General features: G+C 53.6%; 1 protein-coding gene across 2 annotated transcripts in view; it reads left to right on the forward strand.

Annotated features, from left to right (window-relative positions):
- The window catches only part of ASTN2 (astrotactin 2), a 277,000-nt gene that overhangs the window by 174,706 nt on the left and 77,666 nt on the right, over positions 1-24,628 (forward strand). For both annotated transcript variants that reach the window (XM_032130546.1, XM_032130547.1), the window contains exons 17-19: positions 7,276-7,541; positions 18,596-18,729; positions 19,875-20,023. In XM_032130546.1, the coding sequence (XP_031986437.1) occupies positions 7,276-7,541; positions 18,596-18,729; positions 19,875-20,023 (549 nt within the window). The remainder of the gene's footprint in view (positions 1-7,275; positions 7,542-18,595; positions 18,730-19,874; positions 20,024-24,628) is intronic.

Raw genomic sequence — 24,628 nt, forward strand, 5'->3', positions numbered from 1 at the left:
TTCCCCTTTTCCCCTTTTCCCCTTTTCCCCTTTTCCCCTTTTCCCCTTTTCCCCTTTTCCCCTTTTCCCCTTTTCCCCTTTTCCCTTTCCCCTTTTTCTTTCCCTATCCCTTCCCCCAGCAGGTTCCTGAGCATTTGATGGGTTTTGCATCACCTATTGAAAACGTGTGTTCCTCATTTCATGCTCTGCATTGGAGCAGCCTGTGGTCTCCAGGACAAAAAGGACTATTTTGGGGTACAGCTGCAGCTGTGAGCAGACACTGCAGGCTGGCAGTAGTAGCCAGAGGCAGGGATTTGGCCACTGGACTATGGCTGGGCTTTGCCCAGTGTTTCCTGAAGCCAGTAACACCATGAGGAGCACTGACCCCATTCCAGTCCCATTTTTGGAAGTCATGAACCTGCTTGGTAGACGGCAGAGAGACCCCTTCTCCTGTGACCCCGTGGGGCTGCACAGCAGACTGGGGAATGTCAGGGCTTGGGTCTTGCTCTGGGAGCAGGGAGAAGCCAAGGGAACCGTGTCCTTCACACACCAGCGGTGCCACGGCTCCAGTGCCACGGGCAGCATCCGGGCAGCATCTCGTGGTCAGCCCAGAGCTGACGTGCAGCTGGAGGTCTGGAGGCTCAGGCTCGAAGGAATTCACTGCCTGGGGAAGAGGCAAGTCCCCGGTTTAACCATTTCCTGAAATCCCTCCGTGTGGCCTCTCTGCCTGCAGCGCTTTTCCACTGCTCACCTGTCCCAGCCACCACCAACCTGCATAAGGAAGCACTTGCATAATGCAGCAAGTCTTGCCGCCTTCTGCTCTTGGTGCTTTTCCCACTTTGTTTAGAAAAGAATCGTTCATTTGGAAGGGATCTGCATCCCAGGAGCAGCAGGGATCAGCAGTGTGGGCAGTGGATGCACTCACAGGCAGCGAGAGCAGATGCAAAGCCCGACCAGGGTTGCAAAAGAGAACGAGTGAGAGTTACAGTCCGCTGTTTGGAGCCCCACTGGGTCCCTGGGGGCCTTGCTGTGCCCAGGAAGGGGACACAAGGTTCACTCCCAGTTCCTGGCCTTTCCAGGGAAATGCTCTTTCAGTCCCTGATATATGGGGAAGAAAAATGCTTGTAAACATTGAAACCAGGGTGGCCTGGCAGATCTTGTGAAGCCACCCACACCTGAAAATGAACAGTGTGAGGAAAAAACAATGGTAGAAATAGGAAATAATCTTCCAGTGCATCCTGGGGAGAAAACAAAGGACTCTCTGGATTTAATTAGAGGTGACAATGACAAGCTGATGATGTTATCCATCATGTGTGAGTATGGGGACCCTACATGACAAGGAAGGATGGAGAGGTTGTCCAGCCTGGGACCCCGCTCACCCTGACCCATGGACAAGGTGGTGTGTCCCAAGGGGCTGCCCCATGCTGGTAGTGAGACATCCAGCTGGCAGGGTTGGGAAGATCTCAGCCATCCCATGGGAAAGGGGGGTGTGAGTGTGTTGGAGCAGAGAGTGAGCCAGCTGCCGTGGGAGGTGGGTGTGATCTGGGGGGTTGTGGAGCCACCCTTGTGGGGCCAAAGTGTTCTGGAGGCAGGGGAGTGAGCACTGAGATGCTGCCAGGGGTTGGATGAGCAGGGAAGGGCTCTGGGTGCTCTTTGTGAGACCCGGTGCAGGCACTGGGGGGGACACTGGGGGCTGTGCAGGGTCTGCAGAGCCACTTCCTTTGACAAAGCAAAGTCACAGGGAGTATCTTCAGAGTCCCCTTTTATAGAGCGTTATCAGAGGTCTCTAAGAACTCTTTTTTTCTTAATACCTCAGGCTTGCAAGTGTGTAAATACCTCATCTGAAGCTGAGGTGAGATCCTGCCTGTCCAACCTGCGGGCAGCAGAGGTGATCTGCCTCCAGATTCTGCCTGCTGGTACCTTTGGGATCATGCCCAGGGCAGAGGGGCTGTGGCAGACCAGAGATCACACGTGCCACCAGTCAGTCACGAGTTGCTGTGGTGCAGCTCTCTGGTCACACCTTGATGCTGGATGTCAGGGTTGTGTTTAATTGTTTGGTTAATCAGCTGGGAGCAGCGGGCACAACGTCATCAGGGAGAGGGGGGTGTGAAGAGGGGCAGTGGCACTGTGGACATAAAGGGACTCTTCTCCAGGAGCTGTGATGACAGGACAAGGAGTAATGGGTACAGATTGGAACTGGGGAAATTTAGATTAGACATTGAGAATAAATTTTTTACTGTGAGGGTGTGAGGCACTGGCACAGGTTGCCCAGGGAGGCTGTGGCTGCTCCATCCCTGGACATGTTCAAAGCAAGGTTGGATGGGGCTTGGAGCAACCTAATGGGTCTGATGGGAGACACCCCTGCCCGTGGCAGGGGGTTGGAATGGGATGATCTGTAAGGTCCCTTCCAGCCCCTTCACATGCTACAAACAGGAGATTAAAAGGGCTCACGGAGCCTCGCGCTCGGGAGTTTATCAAGCGCTGGCACCCAGGGGATGTTACACATCCTCGCTGCCGCGCTCCCTCCCGTCCCCGAGGCGCGCGTGGCCGGGATGAGGACGGACGGACGGACGGACGGGCGAGAGCCCGCGGGTGGCGCGGAGGGGCCGCGGGGCGGGGGCGGCGGGATGTGCCGCATCCCGGGATGTGCCGGCATCCAGCGCCGTCCTGCCGCGGTGCCACGAGAGGGCAGCAGGGCCCCACGGACCGGCGCGGCCACAACTGCCCCGCCGAGCCGGGACCCGCCCCGCAGCGCCCATCCCGAGCTCCGCGCCCGCAGCCTGCGTCCCCGGCCGCGCTGAGCACCTGCCTTCGCCCAGGGGATGGCGTTCCCACGCGGGATTCGGGCCGCGGGATGGCTGCGTGTCCCAAAAGTCGCGTAGCGGTTCCTCGGGAGCTGTCAATCCCTTGCCCAGCCGACGCGGAGCTCCGGGACTGGGGTGTTGGTGGTTGGTTGATGGTTTGGCTGGGGCGGTGTTTCCCCCTCAGCCAGGGCTGGAGTCACAGAGTGGTTTGGGTTGGAAGGGACCTTAAAGATCATCTCGTTCCAGCCCCTGCCATGGGCAGGGACAGCTTCCACCATCTCAGGCTGCTCCAAGCCCTGTCCCACCTGGCCTTGGGCACTGCCAGGGATGGGGCAGCCACAGCTTCTCTGGGCACCCTGTGCCAGGGCCTCCCCACCCTCACAGGGAAGAATTTCTTCCTAATGTCCCATCTGACCCTACTCTCTGCCAGCCATTCCCTCTTGTCCTGTCCTATCCTTCCTGCACACATGGATGGATGTGCCAGACTGACTGCCCTGGATGCTACCCACGCCTTCCTCGCAGCCCCAGCAGGGTTTGCCCATCACTAACAGTGGGCAGCATTAAATCTGTCCAAGCTCTTCACAGAGACCTGGTGGCTACTGCACTGACAATGTCTCAGTGCAGGAGAAATTCCCAGGCAGACACATCCATTGATTTCCTTCCTAACTCCCTCTGGATGGATTTGCCAGCAAAAAGGGTATTATTCCACCAGGTGATAAACGGGCAGCCTGTGTCAGCAGATGTGTCCTGGCCACAAGTCCCCACTGTCCTGTGTGTGGTGGCACTAGGTGTGTCCACTGAAGGGTGGTGTACAGGGAAGGTGGACCAGAATTCCCTCTTCTGTGCACAAAATGCAAATCCCAGGACCTAAATCACACTCTGCTGAGCAGCCTGTTGGTTTTGGTGGGGTTAACCTGGTGAGCCTGTAGGAATCCCTACCTGGGTCTGTTCCTGCTGTTCCCTCTGGAGAACCTTCTCCTCTCCTTGTTCCAAGCATTTCTGCTCCTCAGGAGATATCACATCCTACCCCGATATGGCTGTATTCTTGTGGCAAGTGGAGTGATTCCCAGTTTTGGGATGACTTGGGAATCTTTTGGAAGGGGTGCTGTATGAAATGCTGGTCCAGTAGGAAACCCATCTTCTCCTGGGAGCTCTCAAGGCAGGACAGCACTCCAGTACAAAGCAATTAGGCATTGTACTGTTGTTTTTGTCATAGTGGTGGTGTTGTTACCCTGCTCCCTCATGTCCAGGCACCAGGAGGTGCTGCTGGTAGTGCTGGAAGCATTTCCCCACACCAGCAACTGCTGCATCTCGAGCAGGGACCGCTTTGTGCAGGCACTCACCTCGTGCTGTGGGATTGTAAAATCCCAGTGGAGCCCAGAAACAGAGCCAGGCACCCCAGCAGGCAAACGGTCCCTCTGCACACCCTGTGCTGCTCATCCTCCCTTTCTCACACAAGGCCTGATGCCTGGTGTGAGGCTGTTATTTTATTTGTTTTGTGGTGGTGTTGGGTTTTCTTTTTTGTTTAAATCCATATTTCAGACAAACAAACTAATAACTCCCACGAGTTTCCATGATGCGTCCAACTGCACCCGAGGCTCTCTGCTCCCAAACAGATGTTGCCAGGGTTCAGCTGTGTTGCCAGCAGTGTTAGTGACAGCATGTTCAGATTCAGGGGCTGATAAGGGTTCCCTGTGTCCTCACTGCTGCATCTGAGTCTCCTCCTCTTCCCAGAAAGGACTTTGGAAGCACCCTGGCAGTGGCCACCTGTAAAGCCCTTTCCCAGGAGTGAAGCAGAGGCTTTGCAGGAGTGCCCTGGGATGTTACCCTGTTCTGTATAGGTAATAAAAGCCAGGCTGAACCTACAAGAAGTTACGGGGCTTCTCCAGTTCACTGCTGAGCCCTCTCCTTGCATGCAGGGAGCTGAAGAGATAACCAAAATCCATGTCAGATGTAGGGCAGGGGGAAATTGAGGGACCCCAATCCATCCCCCCAGGCTACAGTTGCAATGGCAGCTACAGGAATATGTTTTAGAGGGAAAATATCTCTCAGATCTGAAAACCTCCTCTGTGAGATGCCCTGAGTGGTGGGTGGGGGATGTGGGTGGGATGAGAAGGAAGCACCGTGTCCAGCCAGGTAATCTCCAGCTTTCTAGGGATGAGGCACCTGAGCAAGCAGATGAGGAGCAGCATCTCCTCCTCGCTGCCTGTCTCTGGCTCTGGAGGAGCTGGTTCACAAGCAGGGTGTGCTGCTGGTGCTCCCACATGAGTTCCAATAGCAGAAACTGAGGGATTATTTTGTTAGGGCTGTACTTAAGCACCCCAAGCCCATTCCACAAAAGCTACCAGGAACTGCTACCCAGTGCTGATGACTTCCAAGTGTTTGTCTGGATGAGAGCTGGCAATTTGACAATGAAGCCAGTTCTCCTCTGCTGAGCCACGTCCTATTTCATTTTCGTCCTTTGGAGCTGTAACCCAGAGCCCTCGTACAAGGGAACACCATGGATCCCTTGCCAGTCTGCAAAGGAATCTTTTTCCCCAGTGCAGCTGGGATCTGTTCTAAAGAGGATTAACTGCAGACAGCCACTTCCCCCTCAGCCATGAAGTCTGCTCTGCTCACAGGTCTGCCATGAGTCACCCGGCTCCGTGGTTAATCTGTCACTGAGCCCGTGGCTGCTGGGGAACGGGAGCTGTTCTGCTCAGTTTTCTACCTTACCTCATTTTCAGAACTCTGGGCTTTCTCCTGTGCAGTTCCACCTGGACACTGCTGCTCCTGAAATGGCTTTGCTCCTGCTGGTTGGATTATAGTGGTCTATAATTCTTAGCTATAAAGCCAATAATTCAGAAGGAAGGTTTGATATCCTGTTGCCAGTCACGAGATAAGTGATTCCACTGTCTTTTCAGCCCTTTGTTCATGTCCTCCCTTAAAGCATGGCTCCAAAACTTCCTTCCCCATGGAGAATCTCTAAAGCTGTTTCAGCTCTGGTGAAGAAGCTTTGCAGCCCAGAACCGTAATTTTCTCCTTTCCCTTCTACATGTACTTTAGTAGTGATGGTAAAAGATGTTACCCTTATTCACAAGTGAGAAGGGACTCATGGTATCCCCCTATAAATCCCTTCTTTATCTGCCACTCTATTTTTCAAGGCTTCATGGTTTTCCCTTATGAGATTTGAAGTTGCCTGGAGCTGATCTTCTAGAAAATAATCTCTCCAAGAAGCAGCTGCAACTCCTGTTTCCCATGTTTGTGTACACCAGTGTCTCCCTAGATGTTGAAACATCTCCCTACAGCCTTGCTTTAATTTATCTTAGCAACTGTCCCCCTTCTATTGCACTAAAACATGGGTTGGTTGGAATTTGCTCATTCTTCCTGTGACAGTTTTGATCCTGTGCACAGAACTGTTCCCTGACAGCCAGACAGCAGAGAAGGTCTATCCCTACCCTCAAGGGCTCTGGGAATCATGAATGAATACTGTTTACTTGTATTTCCAAATGGCTTGTGCCTTGCCAGATCAGCTGCATGTCACTGCAAGCCGAGCGTGTTGAGACAACCCTCACTCCTCTTCAGCTCCTTCTCGGGACTGGGAATTTGTTGCTGGAGGCCACAGCCATAAGATGGAGAAAGCCTTTTCTTCTGTAGGTCTGTCACCGGGTTATAAAAGTTGGGCCTTCTTGGATGAACCCAGCTACAGACAAAGAATTTAAGTGGAAGTGTACAGGACAGACACTGGGGTTGTGTCTGCTTTGCTCAAGTGTGACACTTCCCTTGGCCTTAGCAAGTGTTTGGATGAACACAGAACAAAGCAAAGGCTCTGCAGGTTTATTGCCTTGTGCTTAAGACCACCAGGAGGTTTCCCAGCAGGTTTCAAAGGCTTGAATGTTTCCTGAAAGCAGTGTTGGCAGTTTGGCTTTGGTAGTGCCTCCGTCTATTCTCCATGCAGTGAGTTTGTTCTCATACCTGCTTTCCCCCACTGCCAAGGGCCTCCATCCCTCCACGTAGTCTTTTTGAAGCCTCTTTGGATCCATTTCAGTGCTCTGGATAATGTGTCACCCACAAGAGTGACCTGACGACCACAAGGACTAGAGGGGGCTGGTGTTAGGGTGGGGATAAAGGCACTCAGCTCCTTGGCCTGGTCCTTTTGGGGATGTTTCTCTTTGGCAGGGAAGATACAATGAGGTGATTTTGTCTCATTTTGGAGCACAGAAAGTGGATATGCAAGTTAGGAAAAAGAAGAATATGAGTTAGAAAAGAGAAGAACAACAATCAGTTCTGTCAGTTCAGACATGCTTGGCTGGAAATGCTCACGCTTCCAAGCAGTGACCCGCAGGCCCTGTTTTCCTCCTTTTCTCCTTGACCTTTCTGTTTTCCTGCTCCCACCTGGCCTACACCTTCAGCAGCTGCATTTCTCCTGGCTGCAGCACAGTTTGGCTTTGGGAAGAGGCCTGTGCTGAGATTTGTTTAATACTGTTTGGTTTCTTCCCTCTCCCTAACCCAGAAACAACGGAGCTTGGGAACAAGAAGGAGCTGAAATCCATGCCCTTCATCACGTACCTGTCAGGCCTGCTGACAGCACAGATGCTGTCAGATGACCACCTCATCTCGGGTGTGGAGATTCACTGCGAGGAGAAAGGGCGCTGCCCGTCCACCTGCCATCTGTGCCGGCGGCCCGGCAAGGAGCAGCTCAGCCCGACCCCGGTTCTGCTGGAGATCAACAGGGTGGTGCCTCTGTACGCTCTGATCCAGGACAACGACACCAGGGAGGTGAGTGAGCCTGTGACGGGCCAGCCCCTCCTCAGTGACCTCGCTCAGTCCCCTCTCAGGTCCCCTCCGCAGTCGCTGCAGGTTCCCTGGAGCCAGGCGGTGTTTTCATGGGTGTGTGGAGCAGAGTGCTGTGGGATGGTGCCAGAGGTGGAGCGGGCAGGTCCCACCAGCCACAGCCCTCTCAGACCTGCATCTCCTGCCTTCAGCATGGTCAAGGCAATGCCGTAAGCAGCCAAGGCCACAGTCACTCCCAGCGTCCATGCTGGTGCGCAGGATGTGTCCTGTGGAGAGGTCTCAGGAGCCGAGCATCAGCTCGGTCCTTCACTCCTGGCTCCAAGATCTCGGACATACCTGTGTGGGGGTGGCCAAAGCCCTCCAGGGCTCCAGCGTGGCTTTGCAAAGGTGCAGAGGGAGGGAAGAGCCATCCCCTTGGGACAGTCCCACAGCCACAGGAGGTCACTGTTACTCCAGGAGGGACCAAGCAGGCTGGAGGTCACCCGTCCCTGGGGCTGGGCTCCTGCAAGAGCTTCAGTGTAAATCCTGTGGAGATTGAGTTCCCACCTTCTCGGTTCGCTGCCACTCCCACCCCCCTCCGCAGCCCTCTGACCCCAACCTCAAGTCCAAAAATGACAGACCTGCTTAAAGTCACTTATTAGCACTGAGCCTGCACTTGATTAGGATGTCTGGAGTGAGCCAGCACGCAGCAGCTGTGGGTGGGACGCAGAGGGCTGCAGGTCAGGAAGCGATCCTGGCACGTGGAGGTGTGACCACCAGGAATGATGCTTCATCCCCTTCCCACGTCCATGGGGAGAAGAGCCCTCATGCTTCTCCCAGTACTGTCACTCCTTACCTCTTGATCTGGTTCCTGCCTTCCCATCTATCAACCCTCTTGGTTCTTGCATGAAACCATGCCTGACTTTCACTTCTCAGTTCCCCTCTCTTTCCAGGTCTTTTCCTTTCTCCCACTATGTTTTCTTCCTGCATTCTTTCCCCACCCCCGCCTGCTCTTCCCGCTGGGCAATTCTTGTGTAGAGGCTGACCTGCTGCTGCCAGCATGTCCAGGGCAGTGCTGGGATGAGGCATAACAGGTACAGAGAGAGCAGTGGGAAAGCTGCTTTCCTTCAAGCAAGGAAGATGTGCTTCCCAGCAGCAATCTGCAAGAAGACATTCTTTTTGGGATACAAGAGGTAGGTTAGCCAGAAAGGAGGGGTAACAGTGAAGAGCCCATCAGGATCTGAAGGATCTCCATGGACCCTGCTCACCACCAGGTCCCCTGCATAGCCCCGTGCCCAGGCGGCAATGCCACCCTGCCTCACTGGGCCTGGCTGCAAACTCCCCCCTTCTTGCTCCTCCTCCTTCTCCTCCTCCTCCTTCTCCTCCTCCTCCTCACCTGTCCCCCCCAGTCCTGTTGACACTGCTGGGCTCGCTTGGGGTGCCTCCTTGTCTTGGGGAACTGTAGTCTGTTCCACCAGCAGCCTCCCTTCCTCCCTCCTTCCCTCCCTTCCCTGCTCCCCTGGCTCCAGCGAGGGCTGGCCCCATCAGCTGCAGCTGGAGCTCGGCCCGCATTGTGCTTTCTGCTGAGGCGCTGGGAAAACCGGCAAACAAACAAAACTCCAACAAAGCAACCAAACCAGAGACACCCCAGCAATCTTCCAGGGGGCTGTGCTCCCTGCACCTCTCCTCCTCTTCCTCCTCCACCTTCCACCTGCTTGCCCAGGGCTGGAGGGGCATCCCCTGGGAGCCGGTCCCTGTGTGAGAGGGCTGTGTGTGAGCCTGCTCCCCCCTCACCCCAGGGAGCTGCCCATGGGCTGGGCTGGGATTAGAGGTGACAGGGCAGCTGCAGGGTGGGGGATGCTGCCAGAGCAGGCATTAAGGGAGCTGGCAGTGAGCAGCACATGCCAGGACAGGTGACTTTGTGCCATCCGCAGTGAAGGTCCTGGGGTGGGCAGCAGGTGGGGTCACGCTGTCTTCTCTGACCACCCCCTCCTTAGCTGGGTGTGATTGTTTTGGCTGTGGGCTTCTCTTGACAGCAGGCCCTCTCATCCCCTTCCTCTCTACAGCCCATCTGAGACCATCCCCATCCTTGCTGCAGCAGGACACAGGGAGTGCTTTCTGCCTTCCCTGCCCCTACTTCTCTTTCCGAGTCATTCCCATTCTCTCAGTATGAATCCCTTGTGTTGCATCAGCTCCATCACTTTCCTTTCCCCTTCTTGCTCACTTCTGATGGGCTGTCCTGCTCCCTCCACCCCTTTGCCCCAGCTTGTTTCTCCCGCTTCTCTCCACCAGCCTCTCTCCTGCAGGATTTTTATTCTCTCCCTCTCCTTCTCTTGCTGTCCTTGGCACCACAGGGAGGGACAAGTCCTGGTTCCTGAAGGCTGAAACCCACCACTGCTGAGGAACTTGCTGCCGCCTCGGCACAAACCGTGGCTCTCCACACTGGAGGTTTTTTGGAGCAGAGCTGTACTTGCCTCTCTGGGGGCAGTGGAGCTCGTGGGAGCCGTGTCCCTGCCCTGGAGGGGAGGCTTTGGTGTGGGGTTGGTGCCGCCTGTGTGAGAAGGTGTCACCAGCCTCTTGTGGCATCATGAACTCGAGCACAAGGGATGCTCATGGGGGGCAGGGACATCGTCTTTCCCTCGCCTTCCCCTGTGGGCAGGGAGGGTTACCATGAAAGGGAAAGGGATTTAGGGGTGGTAAGGAGCTGCCACCACCTCGGGGACATCAGCCTGTCACCAAGACCCAGCAGAGAGCCGGAATGCCACCAGTTTAAATTGTGACCATGCTCTGTGCACTGAGAGAGGCTCCCACAAGGCATGTGCCACCAGGAGCATCTCATGTACCATCTGGATGATGAAATACCCATTTTCAGCACCAAACAGGAGGCCAGGGGTGTCCCAGGCACTGCAGAGTGGTGTTCTCCTGTGCTATAAAGAGGATTTTCACATGCCTGGGCTGAACCAAGTCCAGCATCTCCAATCCTGAGTGCTCCATCACCTGCTTTTCTCCCTTCATCTAGATGAACCTCAATCAATACAGCAAGTACCTTAGAGGAACTGCAGGCACATCCCAATTCTCCTGTAGTGTTAAAGAAACAATAATTGTAAACACGGTTCTCTTTGCATATGTGTCCACAAAGATAATGCTGTGGTCGTTAGCAAGGTGGATATTGACTTCTATAAACTTGGCTGAAAGTTTTCCTGTATAAGCTGAGCAGCAAAGATGAAGCACAACACAGGTAAAGACATTTTGCCCTCTTCAGGATGTGTATTTTTTTAAATAGGTTAGTCCTTTCATCTGCCTTAGTGCAGTGAGTTATGCACTTTTTAAAATTTACAGCTACTGCCTGGTCCAAGGCCGTGTTCTCGGTTGCTGATGACCTTGCCAGACTCTTAAGTGCTGGGGTTTCAGTTTCCATGCTGGGTGTCTGCTGTGGGCTGATTTGTGATTTTTCTTTGTGTGTATGTTTCACTTCAGCTAAAACTGACCATTTCCAAGCGGGAGATGAGGTGAAAATATATTACTTTGCCCACATGAAATGAGTTAGAAAACTCTTTATTTCCATGTCAGTGGGAATTGCTGTTTTCTTCTTGCTTTGAAGCAAGGGCCTGAAATGTAAAGGGCTCCAGGAGTTTTGCCTTTTGCTGTCCAGGGAGCATTTGTCCAGAGGAAATGTCCTCAAGGAAGCTCTCAGCTGTGTGTGTTCTGTCCTCCCAGCCCAGCTCCAGCACAGCTCCAGCTCCCAGCAGTGGGGAGAAACAATCTCAGTATCAGGAAAAGTATCAGGCCCCTCTTTTCCTTCTTGTATGCGATGAGAGCTATGGATTGAGCTCCTGCTAGGAGTTTCTTTGTTTCCCCCTGGGGTTTAATAGTGTTGGCCAGAGAACTTGCACAGTCACAGGTCACTGCAGCTTGTCTGGGGACTGTGGCAGTGCTGGAGCTTGCCAGGGTGAAGGAGGTGTGTTTGGAGGTTCAAGCAGTTTTCGAAGGGCTTTGTAGAACGTCTTTTCCATAGCTGTCACAGCTGGTGTGGCTGTGGGCGGCAGGTTTTACAGGAAGGACTGCTTGCTGGAGCAGAGGCAGTGCTGGAGTCCCCTCTGCACCAGTCCCAGTCACCTGGTGAGATCCACCTAATCCAAGTATTTTATAGGACCACTGCTGTTGTAGCTCCAGTGCTCCTCAGTTGGAATGTTCACACTGGGAGTTCAAAAGGTGTAAAGAGACAGAAAAGCTGTGACCTTGTCTGTCACCTTCCAGGGACTTCTCTGGATCTCTCTGGATCCTGCATCAGTTTTTATCGATGCCAACATCTCTCTTCTCCTTCCTTTGTGCTTTGCAGCAGGGCAGATACCACAGTGGTCCCTCCATATGAAGCTGGAGGAGATTCTCTACTGCAGGGCTGTGGAGGAAACCTCTGCCAGTGTCAGTGGCTGGCCAGGCCCAACAGCAAACAGCTTCTATCTGTGGTGGGGTCTTCTGCTGGCAAAATACTCCCAGCACCTTGAGGGCTGGATGCATGTGGTGGGAGAGAAGAGAGATGTGGTGACCCCAGGTGCTTTGTCTCTAGGGAATATCCTGGAGTCAGAGAAGAGAAGAGCTGCTCCTCACCCCAATTAGAGTCCCTCAGGTGACTTTCCTCTTCCACCTTAAACGTACTTGTGCCTTCCCTCTCCCCATGGGATGGGAAACATCTTTTTCACTGCCCAGCACAGCTCTGGACTTCACCCAGAGGCACAGGCTGAGAGTGAGAGCACAGGCCTGTATGATCTGCGGGATCTGCAAACCATCTTGTCCCTTGCAGGAAGGCAGGGAATGCCCAGCTTCCCCCATCCCCTCCCAGGAGCATCTGCGACAGGGATGCAGGTGTGCATGTCCGGAGCCACAGGGCAGGCTGGCCCGTGGAGGGGAGAAAAGGGAAGGTGTGTTGGGCAGTGTGGTCCCTCCTGCTCGTGGTCTGTTCAGTTTTCCCCCAAAAAACCCTGAAACAAGCTTCTGTGGAGCAGCTCAGCCAGCTGCAGAAGTGCTTAGAGGGTGGCGTGGTGAGGGGGGTGTGGAGAAGGGAGGCAGGAGAGATCAGTCTCGGTCCTACTGGGAAATGGACTCAAACTCCTGCTGTGTGTATTTAAGGAGACAAATGAATGTGGAGCCTGGATTTTTAGAAGAACCCTAGGACCTTGCTTTGATTTGAAAATTGAGTAATCTCAGCATTTGCTGCAGCCATGGCCTCCTCCTCATGGCGCACATGGCCCACCCCATGGTGTGGGGGCTTGCTGGGGGGCACGTCCCTGTGCTGCTGGTCCCATTGGTCTCAGCAGGAGCCCAGAGCATGGCTGGGACCCTGGCAGGGCCCTTGGAGAGAGCTTCTTCCCATGCTGGAGGTCACCAGCTCAGATGACAACTGAGGTTGGAGCAAAATTCCCCGTCTTTTCTCCCCACCCCTTGCCAAGGAGCCATCTCCTCCAGAGCAGAGCACGGCCACCGCTGTCCCCTTCAGCTTCCCCAGGCTGGCAGGGTGTTTTTAGCCAGGGTGAAAGGTGTCCCCGAGGCCATGGGCTCAGTTTGACCCTGATCTAGCACCGATGGCAGAGCTGCTGGAGGACAACAGCCTTCCCTGCACACACACAGCCTCCCCAAAGCAGCCCCTGAAGGCTTGGGGAGCCAGAGCCAGGGATTTCTTCTTCCACTGCCAAAGCCAACAGGGAGCCTGAACCGACGGGGACAGCGTTTTTGTGGCTGAGATGAGATTTTGGTTTGGTCTGGGGTGTGTTTCTTTGTATTTGTTGTTGCTTTGTTTTAATACCTGCTAATTGGCCCTTGTCCTCCTCCTCTGGCCCTGGAGCATCGTGCAGCAGCTCCAGCCCACGTCCAGCTCGTGTTTCCAGGGGAAGAATGGCCGCATTGTCGCGCCCGGCTCGGGCTGTAACAGGGAGCTTTGTGCCGAGGTGTGAAAGCGCAGCCGGCTCCCGGGGCTCGCTGCAGCGCAGAGGGCTTTGATTTCCCCTGCTGCCAGCTCTTACAGTGTCCTCTGCCGCTCCCTCGGATCCCATAAATAACAGACACCAGGATGCTGCCCACCCTGGGTCCCGTCCAGCACCCTGACCTTTCCAGCAGACCATTGATGTCCCTTGCCAGGATGAAGTGCTGGTGATGCTGCTCCTGGGGGGGGAGGCAGCAGGAGATCCCCTGCCAACAGCAGGAGGGAAACTTCTTCCTCCTTTGCTGTGAACCTAGAGCAGCCTTTTGGACACGAACTGCGTGATCCTGGACAGAGTCTCTGGCCTGGGAAATCCTTAGCTTTCCTCCCCTCTTTTGTTCCCCCCCACCCCCTTCCAGAGATGTCTAGACTGAGGAGCAGCATTTATCTCCTGTGAACAGCACTGAGCATTGCTGGAAGGGTGTGGAAGGCCTCCTGCCGCCATGGTAGCATCCTGTTCAGGCTGTGAAATCCCTTCTTGAACCTACATCCTCCTCCGGTGCCCCTGCCTGTGCCTGAGGGTGGCGTGCAGGCCCCATCTCCATCCTGCAGGCAGGAAGGGACAGGATGTCTCCCTTTTCTGCTGTGTCCCTGGACATGGGATGGAGCCTGTCTGCTGGCATGGCTCAGCCTGCTTCCACTCTTCCTTCTCTCCTTCTGCATTAAGAAGAACACAAAAGCAAACAAGGACTGGGAAATCCAGTGCAAAATCCAAAATGAACCAAAGTTCCAGCTTCTATATCATCTCCTTTATCCACAGCACATCTCTGTCCCGCCTACATGTTCACCTGTGGTTGTTTTTTTATCTCCCTGTATTTCCTTTTCAATTTTTCCGGAAACAGAGATGTGCATCCTAGACTCAATGAGCCAGATCTTCGTATCACTGTCAGCCATGGAGAAGACCAGATATTCACAGACGAGCACCCAGTATCCCATCTGCAAACACCAGCCTCGTGGTGTGTGTGGAGTCCTGCAAATGCTGATCTGAAAGGTTCCTTCATGTCCTATCCCTATCCTCTCCTGGGATGGCAACAGAAAACCCACGGTCAGAAATAACTTAATGCTTCTCCTTCCATCAGCCAGGTCTAACAGAGGACAAAGGAAGTGTTCTTCTCTATTCTGTTGCAGAGTGTCTCAGCTATAAAATGGGGCCAAATGGCCTCCCCCTGAGCACAAATAACAACAGGAGAAAGATCCATATGCAATCGAGTGTAGGATAAATGTGCTTAGCTGATCGTTCGTTTCCCTAATATTTTTTTTATGAATAGGCTTAGCTTATGGTAAGATGGGACTTTATGGTCCTGTAAGTCTTGCTTGTGTCAAAACAAATGAACTAGCCATCCTAGGGGGGAACTATCAATCCAATATATGTGTGTGCATGGGTGTGGGGAATCAGACCTATTATACCTTTAAGAGCAAATTAGATGCTGTTCCTATGATTCATAAAGCTATATATCTAATGGCATGACTCGTCATCTAGAAAATAAACGTTTCCAGCCAGTTTCTCATCTCATAAATTTCCCCTCTGGCACTGAAGGACATAAACTAAATGGGCTGACTCACAGGGAAACAATACAATTTGGATACTTTTAAATGAAAGATAAAATTGCCTTAGGGCACAGAGGAGTGTTGGGGTCCTGGGGAGTGGTTGGCAAGTGCAGGACGGTGCATTGGAGGCCACTGCCCATCCCAGCAGGTCCAGCTGCTCCTGGGAAGCCCTCCATGATTCCAGACCCTCTTGGGCCTGTGAAAACATGACCACCATGATGAAGCATCCAAAATGGAAGGGGTCATGTTTGAGATGGACTTGTGCAGGTACTGTCTCCTGGCAGGGAGGAGAGCATTCACTGAGCGTTTCTGAGCATGGCAGGGAAGGACAGGAGATGCGGAGAGCCCAGCCCCAGGCAGGAGGAGAAGGTGGTCCTCAGCCACTAGCAATCAGGAAGGTCCCTGTGCATTCACTCCCGCCTGAAGCTCTCCCAAAGGCTGCAGCTTCCCATGGGATGGATCTCAGCACCTTCACTGCACCCTTATCCATCGCTCCCTGTCTTCCTGTGCCATTGGGCTCCTTGTCTGGGTGGCAGCTGCCATTCCCTTCTTTCTGTGTGATCTTACCCATTTCTGCTCCCCATTAATTTGCTCTTGATGCTTCCCCACCCTTCAACGTGCACTCCCCAGCACCAATGGGAAAATTCCAGAAGCCACTGGCTTGAAATTCCACTGGAAAGAAAGAGAAGTCACAGAATCATTTAGGTTGGAAAAGACCTCCAAGACTGAGTGCAACCTTTAACTAGTCACACTCTTGTCACACCACAGCACTAGTGACACATTCAGTTGTTTCTTGAACACCTCCAGGGATGGGGACTCCACCACCTACCTGAGCAGCCCCTTCCAAGGCCTGACCACCCTTTCAGTGAAGAAATTCCTCCTGATGCCCAATCTGAGCCTCTCCTGGCCCAGCCTGAGGCCGTTCCCTCTCCTCCTGTCCCTGTTCCCTGGGAGCAGAGCCCGACCCCCCTGGCTGCCCCCTCCTGTCAGGGACTTGTGCAGAGCCACAAGGTCCCCCCTGAGCCTCCTTTGCTCCAGGCTGAGCCCCCTTCCCAGCTCCCTCAGCCTCTCCTCACATGACTGACACTCCAGCCCCTTCCCCAGCTCCGTTCCTTTCTCTGGACCCGGTCCAGCCCCTCAATGTCCTTCTTGTCATGAGAGGCCCAGAACTGGACACAGCACCCGAGGTGTGGTCCCACCAGTGCCCAGCACCAAGGGACAAACCAGGGCCAAGCCCTGGCTGCCTGACTCTCCCAGCCTGGCCTTGACATGAGTCAGGACGGAGGCAGGAGCCGGCTCAGGCGGCCGTGCTCCTGGTAACCTGGTGAGGGGGTGGAGGTGTGCTCGCCGTAATGAACGCAGCATCCATCCCCTAACCTCGTTTGTGTGAAGGGTGACACAAGGCAGATGACAGCTGGGTACCTGCAGGATCTAATTAAAACGTATGCAAGGCTGGGCAGGCGGAGCAGAGGGGATTGCTCATGCAGCTCATGCTTAACAGCAGGAAAAAGAAAAACAAGGAATTGACTACTGGATTTACTAAAGGGCACGGATGGGGTGGGTGGGGTTTCTTCCCCAGGTTGGGGATGTGCAGGGAAGAGCTGGGTTAGGGGACAGGGAGAGGGTGTGCAGAGAGACAGGGGTTGGGGCTGAGGGACAGTGGAGCAGTGTGACAGTGCAGCTCTCCCCGCGATCACCCGCATCTGTCTTCGCCCCCAGCGCCTGTCTGTGCACACAGGTACCCTCAGCAGAGGGTATTTATCTTGCTTCCCAGGGAGAGCACATGCTTCCCCATCCATCTGCACACATCCTTTGCTGTTCCTCTCCCGCACGGACCCGCCGCTCTCTCTCTGCAGACGTGTGCCTGCATCCATTTATCTGGGTGTCAGATAAACTCCTCTCTTCGTCCCTCTCTCCGATTACTTTGGATGCCCTTTCCAGCCAAGCACTTCAATTACATTCTAAAGAACAGAATAAAAGAACATCACATTTTCTCTCTTTCACGTGTTCGTTCCTTTCTTGGGGTTTTTTTGGGGTTTTTTTTTTCCATTTTTTCCATCTGGAGCAGTCCCATTTTGTTAATGCCTGGAAGCAGAAAATTTTGCAGACGCAAGAGCCTTGAGGCGCCTTGTTAAAGGTGCTGGGGGTGTTTGGGGAGAGCGACAAAACCCTGGACAATGGGAGCCCTGACGTCAGGCTCTATTTATACCTCCTCCTTTCAGAAACCTCCCTGGGATGGCGCTTTTCCTAGAGCTTTCTGCTAAATTCTGCAGCCTGAGCTGTCCCTGTCTTCCTCAAAGGGCACAGTTTTATTTCTAGGCGTACCCTGGCAGCACAGGCCATATCACCAGGGCCAGGCTTCCGTAGGCAACTTTTCATGGGAGGAACAGTGTTGCCACAAGCAAGGCTGCTCCATGCAGTTGAGGACCTGTGAAGGTGTTTCAGCTCCAAAATGTGCCTCTTGAAAGGTCAAAAGCATTACAGAGCTTTGTTTTAGTGGCTGGTGTTTTGGTGTTCTGATTATTCTAGATGGGCGTTGTGGCTTTGCAGGGTTGGGTTGGACGTTGGCTCTGTGTGTGTGAAGGAGAGATGTTTTTGAAGCTGGAAGTTTAATTACAGGCAAAGGGTAGTGAGAGGAAACCACCATAAATCCACATGGTCCAAATGACAGGAGGGTATGGAGTGAGGGATGCCCCATCCTGCAGTGTGGGCACTGACACCGAGCACGCTGAGCTGCGGGATGAGCATGGCAGAGACACTGAGGGGTTAGACCTGTGGGGCTTTGGGAATTCTGACCACAGTTATTATTCCAGGGATTCATTGGTGTTATTTGGAGCAGTCAGGGTGGCTACTGGGGACATCCTGCAAGTATTTTCCAGGTTTTATTTTTTCCTTCCAGATGCTGCTGTTTAGCTTGTGAGTGTTCCTTAGGCAAGTGAATAAAGCAGCAGTTTGCTTGCAGGAGGGCACTTTGTGTGAATAACAAACCCGTGAGAAGGATGGAAGTGGTCTGTGTTGTTGGGAATGTAGGACTTACTTTATTCTCAGGGGGACAGAAACAGCTGGGCAGAAGAGCACAGGGAAGAGTGGAAGAGTTTCATTGTGCACAGCAGCAGTGTGCAGGTACTGTGTGTATTCTGTTCACTGTCACAGAGGGACTTAGGTTTGTGCTTCTTCAGGCCGCTCAGTCCTCCCCCACAGGAGATCCCCATCCCCACTCCAAAAGCATTCAGGGATGAACCAGCATCACTCAATACATGGGAGTTAAACCCAGCGGGGTGAAGGGCCATGCCCAGGGCCATGCAGAGAGGCCATGGCAATGCTGGGGAGGACACACTCCCCCATCCCATCCCATCCCATCCCATCCCATCCCATCCCATCCCATCCCATCCCATCCCATCCCATCCCATCCCATCCCGTATTTCCTGATCCCAGGGCTCTGCACGCTCCCCCTGAAGCTCAGCACCGCGGCCGAGCTGCTGGCCAGATTTCACCGAGTCTTTAGCACACATGTTCACGCTTTTTGTTCTCACATCAGGCCTTCAAGGGAGCCCTGATGAGCTCATACTGGTGCTCTGGGAAAGGTGATGTTATCGAAGACTGGTGCAGGTGCGACCTCAACGCCTTCGATGAGAACGGACTCCCAAACTGCAGTCCTCTCCCTCCGCCTGTGTACGTATCCCTGTGAGCCCTCCACGGGTCACCAGCCCCTTTCCCGTGGGTCACAGCCCCCCAGAACCACCCCATTTCCCAGGGGGTCAGCCCATGGGCACCTCCTTCTTCACCCTCGGGCCTGGGGGCTGCAGTCCAGCCCTTCTCACTGTGTGACTGATGCCTTTAGGATATCCTGGCTCCAGCTGTGGCCCTGGAAGGTTTCCTTATAGATTTTCATCACCTGATTAGCGGGGCTTGTAGAATGGGATTTCAAATGCTGAAAGAAATGGAATTACAGTGCAATTCATTGTGGCTTGTCAGAGCAAGAGCAAATCAGGAGCAAACTGATGGGGAATTAGCTGAGAAAGCAGGAAGACTGGCTCCAGCGAGCCACAAGGAGCAGAACACCTTCTTGTGAGCCAATATCCTCGGAGGGGATTCATTTCCCATTCCGAGTCCAGCAAACATGCTGTGTGTTTGGAGCCAGACTCTCTGTAGCCCTGTACTTGGTGTTGTCATCTGCCCCGGCGCAGAGGGAGCGCACGCCTCTGCACTAGCAGGGCCAGGAGCACAGAGCTCCCCTGCCTTCATCCCAGCCCACGTTGTTCCTGCTCTGGGCAGGAGCTCCTGCACAGCTGCCCCGCTCTGGCTCTCGCCCACACACCTCAGAGGTTTGCAGCTGGGTGAATTCACGCCACAGCTGCCCCTTCCTTCTCTTCCTCCCGCCCTCCCTCACCTTTGCTCACTGGTGATGCAGACCTGACCCTCCCCTCCTGTGGACTCAGCCCTGCTGGGTTTCAAGAACTCGGATCCTCTCCTGTTTTGCTCCTGGGGTGCTGGTCCTTGCTTCTCTTGCTGAAGTTCAGCAGCTCTCCCAGACAATGAAGGCCCCTTTAGATGAGATATTTGGGGTTGCATGAGCTTACCTTTTCCAGGAGCAGGGGGAGGCTCCCAAGGGCACACACTGCAGTAAGCTGGACTCAACTGACCTTCAGCTGGAAGTCCATTGATGCTCACGAGCCTGCTCTGCCCTTGTGGCTTTGTGGGCACATCCACATGTGTGGCTGTGAGTCCTTTTGGGGATTGTGCTGCTTGGAGATGTGGATTCCTCCCCAGAAAGGGAGCTCATGTCTTACTTGTTCTCTTTCCTTTCTCCCACCCAGCCTGCGGCTCTCCCCCAACGTGGAGCCCTCCAGCACCGTGGTGTCCCTGGAGTGGCTGGATGTGCAGCCTGCCATTGGGACCAAGGTGTCTGACTATGTCCTGCAGCACAAGAAGGTGGATGAGTACACGGACACAGACCTCTACACAGGTGGGTGTGGGGGAGGGCAACCTCCTCGTGCTGCAGAGGGCTCCTGGCAATGCTTCCTGTGCCCTCCTGGCTGGGAGCTGCTGCTTTGGTGGAGAGCAGTGCATAGAGCCAAGGTGTTACATGAGGTATCAGACCCACTCCATTTAGGAGAGGTTTCTGGAATCTTCTGCAGACATGGCTATTTGAGGGGAAGGGGAATTACAAAAATGCAGTGCGGCAGAAGGAAATTATTTGCGCTTTTTTGGGCAGGAGAGCTGTGAGTTGGAGTTTCTGAAGTGGGTGTTGATGTGATCACTCTGAAATGCCACAGGATGGTGGTTGTAGGGGGAAGGTCATCCCTCAGCAGTTCAAGGGCTTTACTGGTCTGTTCCAGTGAGTGACCAGTGACCCGCCTTTGAAAGGACATTTTCAGTTGTCTTGCACACCTATCAGAGGAGCTCCAAACCTGCAGTATTGAGGGAGATCATTTGAAGAGCACAAAACTTTTCCAGGAGAACCTGAAACTTCCCTGGGTTGGCGTTTAGTTCTCAGGCTTGTTACTGAGTGCTCTATGTCTTACAAAGGCTTTGTCAGCAACTCAGTCCATGCTCCAGGGGCTGCTGGACAAGGCAGAGGGCTGTGAAGGATGGGACTTGATTTGGGTGAGTCAATGATGGATTTCAGAAAATAGGACTTGAGACCGTGAGTGATGGCAGTGCTGCAGGGAAAGCCAGGCAGAACCTACTGCTTTTTGCTTGAGGATTTTGGATGTAGTTTGAAGGCAGGAATGTTGTTTGGTTATAAACAACACAGAAAAGAAGGCAGAGATTTAGAAGCTCACAAGAGTTGTCAGGGGCAGCTGGTGTTGTTGACCAAAGCAGAGATTTACCTGGGACAGGGCTGGTGTTGGAGTGCAGAACCTCGCTGTCCACATGCAGACTTGCATGGGCTCCCAGGGCACCCAGGCAAGATGTTTAGCTGTGTTTCCCTGTTGGGAAGACAGGCTCAGGGAGATCATTGAGACCTCACAGCCACAGGGAAGTTTCCACCCTCTCTGTTCACCTCAAGCCCATCTATTCTGCTTCTGCAGCGTAGATGCCACCATATCCAAAAACCGTGTGCTACAAGAGCTGGCCTGTCTCTGCTGGAGAGAGCCATATCCCCACCTCCTGGGGGGCTCTGGCTGTTTGTTGTGACCCCTGCAAGAAGGAGCTCTGATTCCTGGCTCATACACCAGTCCCATCCTACAGGACCTTTCTCCTACAGCTTGCAATCATCCCCTCCCAAAGCTGCCTGATGTGGCCATGGACCCTGGGTCATGTCTCTGGTTTCATGGCATGGAAGAAGGTTTATTCTTTATCTTGGAGGGGCACCTTGCAGTAATGGAGAAAGAAAACAAGCCACCAAAGGAGGGGCTTTGTTTTGGATGGGGATTCCAGATTGCTCACACATCAGTCAGATGAGGCCAGACCAGAGAAACATAGAGTTTCTCCTTTGAAGTGGCTGGATCTTTGCCTGGTAGCCAGAGTAGGAAATACACATTATTATCATTATTATTATTATTATTATTATTATTTTCCTTTTATGACTGCCATGTGTTTGACAGGCAATTGAATTCATTGTGGGGAGCTTCCCTCCCCTCTACCTGTTCTGGGGAACTGTTTGGGACACAATGACCCTATTAACAATTAAAGAAAAAAGCCAATCTCAAATCCCTCCCTTTTTTTCTGTGTTTATAACCAAACAACATTCCTGCCTTCATTCCTTTCTTACCCTACAGGCCTCTAATGTCAGATGACTTGATTCCTGCAAATACCTTGTGCAGGTTTGCAGAGGTGCTGACTGCTACAGCTCTCTACAGCCAAAAATCCTGCCCTGGATATCCCCTGACCACCATCACCCACCCATCCTGCTGCACCACAGCTCCTCCCGGCTGAGCAGCATCCACAAAAACAACAACTCAGCCTCAGAGGGGGAATCTTTGGGAGGGGGGTGTGGGACATGAAATTTGGATGGCTTTTGGTGGATATAGGCAGATCTTCCTTCCCCGTCAGTCTCCCAGCTGCTGGCAGGGAGGAGCAGGTTGTTCCCATGGCTGGGAGGTGCATCACAGGTATTTGCAGAGCAGGCCAGCTCTGTGCTGCGAGGATCTGGCAAGGCTGTAGGGCTCTTGAGGCTGCTGCCACTCATCTGCTGGAAATCTTAAATGAGTGGGTTATTTGTGCTTGGATAGTGGTTTTGTTTGCTTTATTGCAGTTGTAGCCATTTCTTTTTGGGATTCCTGGCACTGACAAGGGCTAGAGCTCTGCCAACCTGTTCTTCATCCCCGTGGCAAACTAGGGGGTACCTGGCCCCAGCCTCACCTGCCTTCTGCCTTCCTCCTGCCCCTCAAAAGCCTCCAGTCTCTCACCCTTGCAGAACTCCTTGGCCTCCCCCTTGTTCTGCAACTGGAAGATGTAACCATTCCCTTGAGCCAGCAAACATTTGTTCCTCTTCCTCTTGGAGCAGAGTCAGGAGGGAGTTTTGAGACGGGTCTAACGTGGGTCCCCTGTGCTCCCTGCTGGGCTCCCCCTGAGACAGGGATGCTGCAGGACAGCGTGAAGGGAGCCAGTAGCCTGCATGGGTCAGCTGCCCTCGGCTTCACGAGGTTTTTTAAGAGGCTTGTTAGTGGTGCTTAGAAAAACACAGCCCTTGGCCCATCTGAGGCGGAGAGGAGGTGAACTTGTGTGTGAAACAAACCACGCTTTCAACACCAGCGCGCGGGGAGCGAGCGGCTCCGTGCTCGGGAGCCAGCCGAGAAGACGGAGAGCAATTACATCCCAAACTGTTTATTAAAACTTGTGGAAATTACTCATAACTCCATGTACGCGACAGCTTTGTAGTTGAGTGATGCTCTTTGTTTGAACGTGGGGCTCTCGGAGAGGGCGCGAGCGTGTGTGTGTGTGTGTGTGTGTGCGCGCGGCCGAGCCCGCCAGCGCATTATGTCATGGACCAAGCAGGCGCTGCACTTGAGAGAGGGAGAGGGAGAAATGTGTTTTACAGGGTGAGGTACAAACTGAAATGGCTGTGAACATCTGGAACTGATATTAGGCTTGGAAAATGTTTTCTGTCACTCCAACACTCCTCTGGAGGAAGGTTTCTGAAGTTAAGAAGCTCCAAAGGGGATGAGGGGGAGGGATGAGGGGATAACATGGCTGTGGTGCAAAGTGCTTTTCATGTCTCCATTCTCCAAGCTGGGCCGTGTCCCTGCATCTGCTGGACGTGGCACCTGGGCTATCACCACTTCTCGTTGTTGTGGCCCTGGCTTAGGAGGTCCCCTGGACCAGCTGAGCCCCTCTTGCCTGGGGAGTGCAGCATCTTCCAGCCTGTGCTGGAAGACAGAAGGATCCTTGCCCTTGGTTTTAGGGCTGGGAGCTGAGGAGCTGAGCTGGGAGGCCTTGTCTGAAAGCTGAAGGGCGAAATCCTCAGGAGGCAGCAGGCAGACCTATGCCTGGTTTAACACCACCTGGACCTTCTCTGGGGCCCACCTGGGAGGTCAGACCCACCTGGATTTGGGGAGGCTGCTGTGAGCTTGTGTAATGCAAGGTTTAGAAGTAAAAAAGTGCTTTGAATGTGCTTTTAGAACGTTTTGGGGGATGGCTGGGGGAGGATGAAGGGCTGGGCTTGGCTGTGTGATGGATTGGGGTCTGTGGGCTGGGCTGTGTTTCTCCTGGGGTGGTGGCTGTGTTGCTTCTGTGATGTTTTGTGGCTCTGGGAGCTCCTCAGTCCCTTTCTCTAAGTTCTCTCCCTGGTGCAGTTTTCTCCCCTCCTGTCCACATCTCTGTTGCTGCTGGGTTTCTGAACACGCATCTTTGGGGGCCTGGGGGGGCTGCCATGTGCCTGCACAGGGCATGGTGAGGAGGCTGGGGAGGGGGTGGTTTGAGGGTATCTCAAAGAACTTTGCTGGTGGTAAGTCAGACCTTGCACGCTCTGAGGTAGGAATGGACTCTCCCTTAATCTGAAAATGGAGGGGACAAAACAAGACAGACAAGGAGATAAAATTCCTTCCCTGAAGTCACAATTAATCTCAGCATGAGGCCCTCAGCATGGGGCAGTACTCACCTCTGAGGGCAGAGACAGGTGCAGGTCCTGGATCCCCCAGCTTTGTGTCCTGTCCTGTGCTCACTCCTGTGTCAGGACCCTCAGGCTGAACCAATCTGCACCTCCCAGTCTTTCCCCACCACTGTGAGCGGCCCTGGATCTGAGCACAGCACATGCAAGAGCTGTGTCCTTGAGCATGAATCCACCTCCTCCTGCTGTGCTTCCGTATCAAAGTGGGTAGAACTGGGGAGATGCAGAGGAAGGGAGCATCACTTGCTGTCCCCGTGGTTAAGGATGGCAGAGAGTCCAAATGAGGTGTTGTTCCAGTGCATTGCTGGCTCTGTGCTGCTGATGGTGAATCACAGAAGGATTGTGAGGCTCTGCCCCTCTCCCAGCCCTTCATCTTCTGTCCGACTCTGTGTAGGCTCCCATGCTGTGTTTTTGCCCATTTTCTGTGGTACTTCACAGCTTGGTGTGTGCTGACAGCTGAGTCAGGATAGCTGGGGACGTTGTGGGGTGTTGGCTGAACAAAGCGTACAACAAACA

The sequence above is a fragment of the Corvus moneduloides genome, chromosome 21, assembly GCF_009650955.1.
Source record: "Corvus moneduloides isolate bCorMon1 chromosome 21, bCorMon1.pri, whole genome shotgun sequence".
In the NCBI taxonomy this organism is placed as follows: domain Eukaryota; kingdom Metazoa; phylum Chordata; class Aves; order Passeriformes; family Corvidae; genus Corvus; species Corvus moneduloides.